The sequence below is a fragment of the Cajanus cajan genome, chromosome 2 (assembly GCF_000230855.2).
Source record: "Cajanus cajan strain Asha chromosome 2, NIPB_CcT2T_4, whole genome shotgun sequence".
NCBI lineage: Eukaryota > Viridiplantae > Streptophyta > Magnoliopsida > Fabales > Fabaceae > Cajanus > Cajanus cajan.
In genome coordinates, this window is record NC_138518.1 from 1,314,933 (window position 1) to 1,327,803 (window position 12,871).

A 12,871-nucleotide genomic window follows, 5' to 3' on the forward strand; every position below is an offset into this window, starting at 1 on the left:
ACATTTCTTTTTTATATATAAGTATATAATCAATATACAATTACTTGTTTTTAGTTTAGATCTTCTTTGAAAGAATTTATGGATAATTTATTTTTATTTATTTTATTTTATAAGTGTTTATGAGAGCATTTAAATAAACTTATAAAATATCTTATAAGTAGTCTATAAGATATTTTGAACTTATTTTAATAAAATGTTTGGTATAACTTATTATTTAACTTATGTAATAGGTTATTGAAAAATATTTAAATTCAAATCCTATCATTGACATAAATATTTTTTTATTTTTTATTCTTTCACTAAAAAATAGTTTTTTTTTCATTATTTCCTCTAAAGGTCTTCTTTTATCCCTTCAACAACTTTTGGTCCTCTTTATTTTTTTCTCTTCTTCTCCAACGTTTTTTTTTTTTATCTCTTTCCCTCAAAATCCATATTATCCTATTATAAAAAAATCTCATAACTTTTTTTTCTCTAAAATGACACATTTAGAATGATTTTGTTGTTAATAATTACACTATTTTTTAATTATGATTTTATAAAATAAATAGAATTGATTTTTAATTTTTAAAATTTATGGTTCTTAATTTTTAATTATGGTTATATATATATATATATAATTGATTTCTCATTTTATTAATAGCTTCACATTTTTATAAACTATAATTAGATGAATGGTGACTAGTAATTTTTTTTTTAAAATTTTTGATATTATTGTTATGTATAATGTCATTTTTAAAAATTATTTAGTTACTTTTATATTTTAATTTTATTTTTGGTCAAAATTTTATTTTTTATTTTTTAATTTAAAAAATGAGATAACATCTTATAAATGTTTAAATAATGATATATCAAAACACTTAAAAATTATATAAGTACTTGTTAAAATGCATATCTAAATGCAATAACTTATTGAAGTTTTACAAAAGTTTATTAAATAAAATCTTAAACAATTTGTTTATCTAAATAGACCTTTAGAATATGTTAGCAAGTTACACCATAAATGTCTTTTAATAATATCATCATGATAAATTGTTAATATATATATATATATATATATATATATATTGTTTTTTTTTTTATAAAAAAGATGAAACTTAACAATCACAAAAAGAATTTGCTAATAATGTACACTTGGCTTATTTTTTAGTTGGCTACATTAATAAATTACACCATAAATATATTTTAAAATAAAGTTAACAAGTATAATTTAGTCCTTATACATGTTGTGAATTTCCAATTTGATCCCTATTGTAAAAAAATTATTAAATTGGTTCATGTAGATGCAAGCATTATGATCCTTCGAGTAGCTAATTATATATATATATATATATATTCCTAAATATGGTCCTTATATGTCTAGAGCATTTATAATTTTGTCTTTAAACATTCTTAATTTTATCATTTATTTGTAGAAATCAAATTAAAAATACACTCCAGGTGTGAGACCAAATTAAGAATATGTTACATGTATAAGAATGTATTTATAATCTGGTCCTTACACATTCTTAATTTTATCATTTATTTGTAGAAATTAAATTAAAAATACACTATAGGTGTAAGACTAAATTAAGAATATGTAGATGTATAAGAATTAAAATAACAATAAATAATTGAGTTAATTAAGGATGTCAAGGACCAAGATAGTTTAACATTTAAAAAGTGTAAGAGGTGATCTAATAAGATTTTTTGTTTAGGGACGAAATTAAGAATTCATAATATATACAATGACTAAATACCATTTGTTAACATATTTTAACTAATACACACATGCATACACACACATATATACCGGTGGTTTAAAAATACATCAATATAACTTATATCGACTTTTACACTATTAATAATTTATACTTAAAGTTAATTTTATCGATCCAACAATTGAATTACAATTTTATATTACCTTGAATGATTGCGTCATTTTTGTTGTTGCTGTAATTAAGATGTATAAATTCTTCCCAATGAGTTGACTCATTTTAGGAATAAGGTGGCACCTCCTATTGTAACTTCATGTTCAAGGTGGGCATCAAATCTTGGCCTTTGATTAAGGAACACAAGCATCTAACCAATTGTAATTTTAGTTTGTTGTGAATTTTGTTAAAATTGGACACCAAAAAGTTCTTAATGAGTAAATAAAATTTATAAATTTTTAAAAAAATTGAAAATCATATAATACTTTGTTATATAGGTTCAAATCAATGTATAAAAATATTTTTATAATTATTTGCCAATTTAAATTAATGAAACAAAGTATCAAATAATTTTCAAAAGTTTTAAAAATTTGCATATTTGATTTATGCATTAAGAATTTTTAATTTAACGACTGAATTATTAATAATTAATGTAGGACTTAAGTTATTGAGTGAAGTAAGTCTATTAACACTTACTTTTAGAGTAAGTCTATTAAGACTTACTTTTAGAGTAAGTAAATTCCTCCTCTATATGATTTAATATCCTTAATAACATTTAATAACCTTATATTTTAACTATTAAATTTAATAAAAAAATATTATATTGAATAAATGCAAAATTTAATATTAATCAAATTAAAGTATTGTATTAATAACATTAAATACTAAATTAAATTTATGTAATAAATGTCATTAATGTATATAACTTTTCGTCTTAAGTCTATCAATTCTAACAACTATCTTGATCAACTAATGATGTTAAATATATATAGAGGGGAGAATCCATTTATTTCAAAAATAATTATTAATAAAGTTATTCTACTTAATAATTTATTGTCCGAATATATCAAATTTATAAATTTTTGCTGAGTTTGAAAACTATATGATGTTTTATTATAAAATTTATATGAACATATAATATATTTTTATAAATATACATCAATTTGAATTATGAATAATTATAAAAAAAAATTACTTTTAAAATAAATGGATCATCCTATCAATATATATTTAACATCAATAGTTGATCAAGTAGCCATTAGAGTTAATAGACTTAAATATATTAAATGAAAATTATTTACATTAATGATATTTATTACATAAATTCAATGTAGCATTTATTTTTATTAGTACAATAATTTTATTTGATTAATATTAATTTTTGCATTTATTTAATATAATACTTTTATTAAATTTACTAGTTAAAATATAAGGTTATTAAATGTTATTAAGAATATTAAATTTTATTAAGAATATTAAATGTTATTAATCATTTTATTCTCATTAAAAATAATATATTATTAAATATTTTTACCAAGTTTTTTTTTACCGAGTGATTGTAACTCCTACTTTGGAATTTGGATGGTCAATCTCGACTCCTAGATTTGATTCGTTAAAATATTTCTTAACCAATGAAAATTATATTTTATGAGTGTAAATTAATTTTTGATTGTCAATTTTGAGATATAATATATTTTAAAACATAGTGATAAATCTTACTAAAAACGAGTCCATTATTAGTGTTTTTAACAAAATTTAATCAGTAGTGAATAATTCACATAAATGATTAATGACAAAAAGAAAATAATTTGTGGAATGTAAGATATTTTATTGAAAATTATATAAAATTTTATTAAATAAAAAGTATTTATTATAAAATTTTATGTCTTTATACATATATTAAAATTAATAAGATGTAGTTTAAAATAAAAAAAAATAATGAGAAAATATGAATATATAATAATATTATTATTTAATATAATGGTATACTTATTTTTAAATTAGTCAGTTTAAAATTTATTAATCGAATTATTTAAATTAATATTTATGTTTAAAATTATTTTTTAATAAAAATAAAAATAATATGGTTAACAACTTTTAAAAGGATAATATTAAAATAATAAATTTTAAAAATAATAATTTATACAAATAATAAAAAAACTTATCTCATTTGATATTCATTTTTATCTTTTCCATTTTACTCGTAATACATCAATTGTGTAAAACAATATATTTGAAAATAATAAAATATTCAAAGAGGATTATTATCTAATATGTAGTTGTCACATATTAGTATTATATCAATGACAATATATAAAAAAATATTTATAAAATTAATGATTAAAATATAACTTTATTAAATATATGACTTGATGGATAAAAATATATGACTTATTTTCGGAATCTATAACTTTATTAAATTTATAACATTATTAAATGTGTGTGACTATTAATTAAAACCTGAACTTTACAATGTACAACTTAAAGAATTGAATTGTTGCTTATATTTATCACACATATAATAATATATTTTTTATAAGAAGATATTTTTTTATGATTGTTCTTAACATTTTATAAATTCTAAGCGAAACGATAAATATAAGTTCTTTTTTAAGAGAATTAAGTTTTATACTACTCGAAATAATGATTTATAGTATGAACCCTTATAAATAAATATTTTAAATCATAGATATTTGAAACATACAATTATTCATATGATTTAATTAAAAAAAATACCTATTTTATTACATTAATCAAATAATATAATGTTAACAAATATAAAAAAAGATGTATTATATTTTCATTTAATTTACTTTTATACTATTATTTATTATAAAGTAGTACAAAAATATTAATATTAATATTAATAATATATTTTAAAGCCAACAAATGATAGAAAAAGTTAGATATTAATAACACATTAGTAAGAACTAAAAGTAGTAATTAAGTTTTAAAGAGATAAAAAAACAATAAAAAAATTTATAGAGACTAACATTAAAATTTGCTCATTTTACATGAATTAAAAATATATTTATGTCAATATTATATTAAGAGGAAAGTTCAAACGACACCGGTATAACTTTTATTAAGTGTTACATTACTTAATAGTTTTATATTAATTGTGAATTTTGTAAATTTAACCGTTAGATTGAAAATTCATATCACTTTATATGTGTATATCAAATTTATTGCTTATGATTATTTCACAATTAATGTATGTTAATACTTATGATTAAATTTATGGCTTTCACAATTTTTTTTTGCTATAGTTTCACGAATGTGCAATTTTGGTCACCCCAATATTTTTTTATTTCAAATTTGATTCATTTAGTTTTTAAAATTAAACAGTGTTAGTCCACTCACTAATATGTCATTTAAAATTATATATAGTTAGACATGTAGAAAAATAGTAACATTAAGAATTTTAAAAAAATTAATAAATTATAAATTTTAATTGAAAGAAAAAATAAGTATACCGTATATGTAGTAAAAAGTAGTATTATTTTTATATGGAAGCCAACATGACTAAGTAATTACTGGGCATTATCATTTATAAACATGTTAACATTTTTGTTTAATTTTAGAAAATATGTTAATGAGTAGACTAACATCACTAAATTTTAAAAATTAGAGACACCAAATTTACAAAAAGAAAAAAAAAACAAAAAAAATTTTGCACAATTACAAAACTATAAATACTAAAAGTAAATTTAAGTTGATTAAACCTACATTTCTTAATAAATGTTTGTTTATAAATGAAATGAATATGAAAAATATGTTGATAGCGATATTTAATTATACATATAAAGTTAAAAATCTATTTTCTATTAAAAATTATACAATAAAATAAAAAAACCATCATTATATAATTTATCTTTGAAGCCTCAAAATCATTATGCTACTACCCCATTATAGTGAAACTAGAAATGTGTCACGGGCTCAATGTCATGGTGCTACAAAGAACTATTTTAATATTACTTTCAAGATTTTAATTGGTTGTTTTTTTAGGATTATATGTATATATCTTAATCCTCCATCACTAAACTCACCCAAGTGATTGAATATGATAGGCTCATTCAATCCCATCCACTTAAAACGGTGTAATATATAATTATTCAAGATAAAAACTAAGTCAATATACATCTAGATCTCTTGTGTGTAATTAACGATTGAGTTCAATCCTTATTTGGGATCATGACTAAACGTACCGATTTACTCTTATAATTAATAGAGAGATATTCCTAATTATATATATAAAAAAATATATCGACGGTTATAACTTATTTTATGGAATAGAGTATATAAATTTTGATATATTAAATTTAGAAATGTTTTTCAGATCATGTCCTCCAGTTGGATGCACAAGTCGTTCATCTATATCACATATGCTATTGTAAGAGCCAAAAGATAGCAACATTAAAAATAAAATCTGATAATATATTGAAGTTCTGAAATTTGATAACAAAACAAAAACATAGAGAGAAAGATGGGATCAGGGAATAACTATAACATCCAACCAAAAGAAAACTACTGCTACAAAATAGAAGGAACAAAGCACTACATCTAATCAAATTAAACCTTAAGCATTTTAAACCAACCATGCATGCATGCATGCCACCTTAATTAGTATCCTGCACCATTCAGATTCATTGCCATGTTGATCATCGCAGCATGTGCCAATATTGCGCACAGTTAATGTTTCCACCATCAACATTATTATTATTGTTGACTTGCATGGACACATAGTTGCTGGTGCTTCCATTGAAGACATCATGTGACTTGTTATGCTCCTCATTATTGTTCTCGAGCACTTTGGTAGCTTGTTCAATAGAAGTGACCCTTTTGACATAGGCATGGAGCAATGATCCTTCATAATTTGAGTCATTGTTATTCTTTTGCCTCTTGCAATTCTGGCGTCGCATGGTGCTGTTCCAGTGGTTCTTGATGGAGTTCTCAGGCCTTCCAGGCAATCTCTTTGCAATTTCTGACCATTTCTTTCCAATTTCATGATGAGCTTCAATTAGAATTATGTCTTCCTCTAGGGTCCATGGACCCTTCTATAGAATCGATATACAAAAATAAAAAAGTGAGGTCACATATATTATATCCTTAAAATTTCATAGAAGACAAATATTGAATCTTGCCCAGCTATATAACACAAAAAAATATAAAATTCAAACACCAAATTTGATATAATACTAGCAATTGGTTAAACTTGTAAATAAATATAAGTTTCAAAAAAATATGTCAGAAGAGAGTTATAAGGCGGTTCAAATGGTGTGAGAAATATAAGATTAGAGTGATAATAAGAGAATGAGGTTGAATCTCTTCAACTAATATAATTTATTAATTACTAACATTTATTGATAAAAATAAAATCTTAGAAAAAGATAATAATATTATAGATGTGTATACACATATATTAGAGCGAATTATAAAAGTTTTGATTTAGTAATATTTAAATAGTAACATATAAATATTAAATTAATGATGATAAAAAAAAATAAGATGTCAATTATTTAGAAACCGTCAAGAACTAACTACAAGAAATATTACATATAATGACATACAAAAAATGTCATTATAGGTATAATATATGTAAGTATACAATTATTTAACATATAATTATATATAATTTTAGTGTTGATTTTGAATGAGATTTAACAACATATTTTATGTGTCACTATAACATATACTCACACTTTTAACAATATACAAACATATATATTATATTTATTGTATGTGTAAAAGTAATTTTTAGTGACATGCATTGTATTACTATAGGATGTGTGTTACTATATAACAATTTTCTTGTAGTAATATTAATATATGTAAGTACATGTATAAAGAAATAATATTGTATAAATTTTCTTAAAAAATAATTTTAGTCATAAATTTTTATAAAGGAAAATTTAATTCTGTGTATTTTTTATTATTTTCTATCTAACGCCAATTACTATTATGTGTATTTTTTATTCTAAATTTCTAGTATTGAGTATGAAATAAACTATATTGAAAATAGAGAATATTCACATTATGTGTTCATGATCTTAACAAAAATCATTCACTACTTCAAGAATAAATATAATACCATAGTTATATATATATATATATATATATATATATAATTTATCACATAAATAAGTGCTATTATTTTTTATTAAGTTAAAACTGTAATACCATGAATTATTAAGGAAAATTGAGCATGTATGTTTCAGAAATGAGAATAGAAAGGAAAGGAACCTTAATGTTTGGTTGGAGATGGTTAAACCATCTTTCTCGACACTGCTTTCCAATCCTGCCTTGTAGTAACTTCGCAATTTCCGACCATTTCTTCGGTCCAAACTTTTCAACCAATTTCACAAGAGCACTATAAAGAATCATAAACTCCAATATTAATTAATTTTTTCACGATTTTTTTAACATTCAAAAAATTCAGAAATGAAACGAATAAAAGGAATTTTTCTTAGTAAAATCTATGAAAATCACATAGATGTTTTTTTTTTGTATAAAATTTTCTGAGTAAAAATCCAGTATTAATTAATTATTCACGATGTTTTGTTTAGAATAAAATTTAATGATACATGAGAATTAGTTTTTTTTTTTTTTTTTAGAAAAGGGAAAACAAATAAAAAGATTGAGAGAGAATACATAATAACACATATACCTATCCTCTTCTTCAGTCCACTGCCCTTTAATTATGTTATCATTAGCATTATCATTTTGAAATTTGTCCATCCTCTGATCAATGTCCCATTGATATTCACTCATTGGCAACCCATTCTCATTAGAGAGAAAAAGAGGTGATGGTGTCATGGAAGAAGAAGCTTGAAAGGGATGAATCATGCTTTTCTGTGAAAAATCACTTATGTCTTTTCCTTTGTGGTGGTGTCCAGGCAAAACATCCATTTTATTGTTATTGTTTTGTTCTAACATCATAGGATGATGATGGTAATCGTCAACAAAACCTCCTCCTGAAGAAGATCCATCACCCAAAGATGGGGTTGGTATCCCATACAAAGGGGTGGAAGAAGGACCCCCCATCACAAAGGCAGGGTTTTGGGTGGCCACACTCATTATTTGGTTTTGAAAATGTTCTGAATTGTTGCCTGGATGGAACATGATGGGTTGTGGTGATGGTGGAATGAGTATGGAACTTTGTAGTGGCTTCAGGTAGGGATTTTCGGGGAAAAGGCTTGAAAGGTATGGGAGATTTTGAAAGCTTGGATCCATTCAGACAACAATAGAGTGAATTTAGTAAAACAAAAAGGTTGTCTCTAGAAAGTCAAGGAGAAAAGAGAAATTGTTGTTTGTGATGTGATAGGAATAGGGGTTTTTATATTTATAACTTGGGACTTAGGAAGGGAAGAAATGGAGTGAGGCAAAATGTGACTAATAGCCTTTGATGTATAAGTGTATTCAACGACTCTGATTCACAGTTAGTATGACCATTGAGATTCTACTCTAAAGCAAGAAAACAAGGTTTTGCTTTTTTTTATTTTTTATTTTTATTTTTTATAGTCTTTTTGTATTTTTATACATTCATAAACACTCATTTAATCTAAATATATTATTAAATACAATATTATATAATCTAGGTCCACCTTAAGTCTCAATCAATTTCTACACGACATGTAACAAATTGTTATTAATTTTTTCTAAGACTTAAAATTTTCAATTATACTAGGTTATTTTAGTAGTAGGTAAGAAGTGTAGATATATACAAACTTAAGTTCAATCTTTGTTGTAATAATTGTATACCAGAAAACGATCGGAACTATCAACATTATATGATGGTTAAAGAGCGTTGTAATAGTTACTCCTCATTAACGCTGTGCAATAATTACGGTTAATAAAAATTTATTATTTTTTTCTTCTATCTCTCTCTCTTTCTCTCTCTCTCTCTTATCATATCATCTATTATACTTTTGCTTTGTAAATGAAAAAAAAGTATTATGTAATACACAATCTATAGTGACACAAAACTTATCACTAAAAATTACGTTTATCAACACTATAGATACAATATTTGTTGATATATTATTAAAAGTGTAAGTATATGTTATAATGACACAATACATGTTGTTAACTCTTATTTAAAATCAATACTAAAATTGTGTATGGATATAAGTCAAATACATTTATACCTATATATATATATATATATAATTATATCTACAATAACATTTTTTGTATATCATTATATGTAACATCTTTTGTAATAATATTATTTTAGTTATTTCTCTTACTAGGTGTCACATAGATTTAGGATGTTTACAACTTATTTTTCTTTTGCTAATATTTTTACCTTCTTTTATGTATTAATATTTTTTTAGATAAAGAAAGTTTTTAGACATTGTGGAAGATGTGGTGATTAGAACAATTTTTTTTTATCAAAATCGCAACTGGTATGTTTGTAAAAGTTTAGGGGAAAAGAAAGAAAAAATAAATGGCCTAAATTTGGTAATAAATAACTAAAATTGAAGTTTGACATATAAAAATTATTGAATTGAGAAAATTATCTATGTATTAGGGAGTAATTCTAATTTAATTTAGAGTTTTGAGTCTAAATAAGCAAGAATAGTTTTGTTGTTAACAGTTATCTTATTTCATGCACTCTCTTAAAATTAATTACATGTATAATATATTGTTTAGTTTACTCTAGTCTTACATTCCAAAAAAATAAAAAATAAAAAAAAAGCTTTTTAGTTCTTCAAATTTTGGGTATGCATTTTTTTGTGCTTCAAATTTAAAATTTGTGGTTTTGATCCTCAAAATATCACATACATTATCATTTCAACCCCTTAAATTTAAAAATTATTTTTTTAATCTATAAAACTTCCAAAAATAAATATTGTAATGTTATCTTTTGACTTTTACGCCTGTTTATACGTTATATTTTAAGTTGTTGTGTTATGCTTTTAGTTGTTTTATAAAATTCTAAGGAGGTGTTTGATATATGGAATGTTTTTATTTTCTTGGGAATCTTGATTTTCCATGTTTGGTAGCTATTTTAAAAAATTCTTAGGAATATAGTTTCTTAGGAACCGTTTTTATCCCACTTTCTAACAAAAACATTCTCATGAAGGAGTGAAAATCCAACTTTTCAGAATTAAAGAAATAATTTTATATATAAAAAAGATCACAATATCCCTTTTTTTTTCTCTCTCTCTATCTCCTATTTCTCTTTCTCCCTCTCTTTGTCTCTCTCACTCTCACTTACCCCTCCTCGTCTCCCTCTCTCTTTCTCTCTCTCTCTCTCTCTCTTATATATCATTATTTCTTAACATTGTCAATTTAATAATAATATTAAAGTATGTTTTGTTTCTAAAGTTTAATGGTATTTGTGAACACTTTATTTTTTTTAATGAAATAAAATAATATATTTTTATCCTTCTTATTTATTATGTAATATTTTTCTTTGTTTATTTCTTTTGTTGAATTTTTTATTCAAATATAACTATAAGTTATCAACTTTTAAAAATAGTTTAGTGTCATATTCGTAATAAGATTTGAGTAAATAAATAAATCTAATGATATTATTTTAATAAATAATATATTTTTGTAAACAATATTATATAGTCAGGAATACACTACTTATGAATAATCCCAGAAACCTTTATGAGTAATTGAACATATTTTAACTATTCTTAGGAATCATGATTCTTAGAATTTGTAATTCTCGAGAATCATGATTCTTGATTATGAAAAAACATCTCCCCTACCAAACACCCTAAAGGTTAAAGAATCATTGAAAGTTAAGTTGTTTAGACTTATTTGAGTTGAGATCAAGTTGGACCAAGAAAGGGAGAAGATATGGATGTTCATAGGTCAAGTTAGTTTGACGTTGGGTAAAAATTCAATCCAAACCAATTAAATTTAATTATCTTAGATTGATGTATGTGACACCCTCTACCCCAACATTAAAACACAATAAATGTAAACAATAATTTTTTTTCCTTTTTGAGTAAATCAAGTCTTTCATAGTTGAAAACCTTTTTCATGGATAAAATAATTGTCTCAATATTATAAGGTAGAAGATTCACATTCGTAACTCATAAATCATAAAAAGTCAACATATAAGTATCAAAACTCAAGAAGGTGGCAGTGCCTCCTAGTTAGGAATTGACATAATTTTCAAATCATGTAATAAAACTAATATGACAAAGATGTACATTTTTATTTTTTATCAAGGACGTTCAAAATTACAAAAGAAAGATTACAAACTTTATTTACGTTATTTCTTTGCTAGAAATTACAAAAGAAAACAAGCTAAAGTTATTAAAACAATAACATATTAGACTAAGCTAGCTAAGCCCCGATGTCACATCCTATCAGAGCATGCCCAACTGAAGCCTTAAGCCTCATCACCAACATCATGATCACCTGCAACATAATTTAAACATATACAAAAATAACAAGGGAGTGAGAAACATCTCACTCAGTTTCAGGTGCAGAAATAAAGGTTAGATAGCACACACACGCACAACAAATATAAGTCACATGTAAACAATACACATAAATAATCAATATCACATATATATATTCATTTATCATGCTATGATGTCATGTATTCGACTCATAAATGCATGCATGTGGCGCCATAAGGAAGTTTCACATATCATCACTGGTGACCCTAAGGCACACCTGGTTACATCACTGGTGACCCTAAGGTACACCTGGTTACATCACTGGTGACCCTAAAGTACACCTTGTTAGCAAGTTACATCACTGGTGACCCTAAGGTACACCTTGTTAGCAAGTTACATCACTGGTATGCGGCCTCAGCGGCACACCTGGAATAATATATGCATATGATGCATGTCATACATTCATTATTTCATTAACTCAACATTTGACTTATTACAAAGTTTCATTAAGTACATCATGTCATCATTTTTCATGTTCTCATAATCATAACTTGTCTCAATAGTTCATTCATAGGTCTCATGTCATTTGTCCATATTTCACATGGTCATGTCATAAATGCTCCTCATAAGGTCCGCACAGGAATTCACCGAGAGCATCTTTATTCATATTAAAACTTATTTATTTTTAACATTAATTATATATTCGTTATTACTTCCAACAAGGAACAAAGTAGAGCAAATAGAAAATAAAACAGAACAATGGCAAGGGATTGGGTTACATAATCATTTATTATTTCCAACGAGGAACAGAAC

At 23.9% G+C, this 12,871-nt stretch overlaps 1 protein-coding gene across 1 annotated transcript; it reads right to left on the reverse strand.

Annotated features, from left to right (window-relative positions):
- Positions 1 to 5,116: 5,116 nt before the first annotated feature.
- Positions 5,117 to 9,857, reverse strand: LOC109814638 (uncharacterized). Its single transcript, XM_020379112.3, has 3 exons — positions 8,356 to 9,857; positions 7,932 to 8,058; positions 5,117 to 6,745 (listed from the first exon to the last, which is right to left on the reverse strand). The coding sequence occupies exons 1-3, from the start codon at positions 8,919 to 8,921 to the stop codon at positions 6,350 to 6,352; spliced, it is 1,089 nt and encodes a 362-aa protein (XP_020234701.1). The 5' UTR covers positions 8,922 to 9,857; the 3' UTR covers positions 5,117 to 6,349.
- Positions 9,858 to 12,871: the final 3,014 nt, after the last annotated feature.

Coding starts and splice junctions, on each gene's coding strand:
- LOC109814638 (XM_020379112.3), bottom strand. CDS start 8,921: ATGGATCCAAGCTTTCAAAATCTCCCATACCTTTCAAGCCTTTTCCCC. Junction 8,059..8,355: donor TGGACTGAAGAAGAGGATAG/GTATATGTGTTA, acceptor GATTCTTTATAG/TGCTCTTGTGAAATTGGTTG. Junction 6,746..7,931: donor ATCTCCAACCAAACATTAAG/GTTCCTTTCCTT, acceptor TCGATTCTATAG/AAGGGTCCATGGACCCTAGA.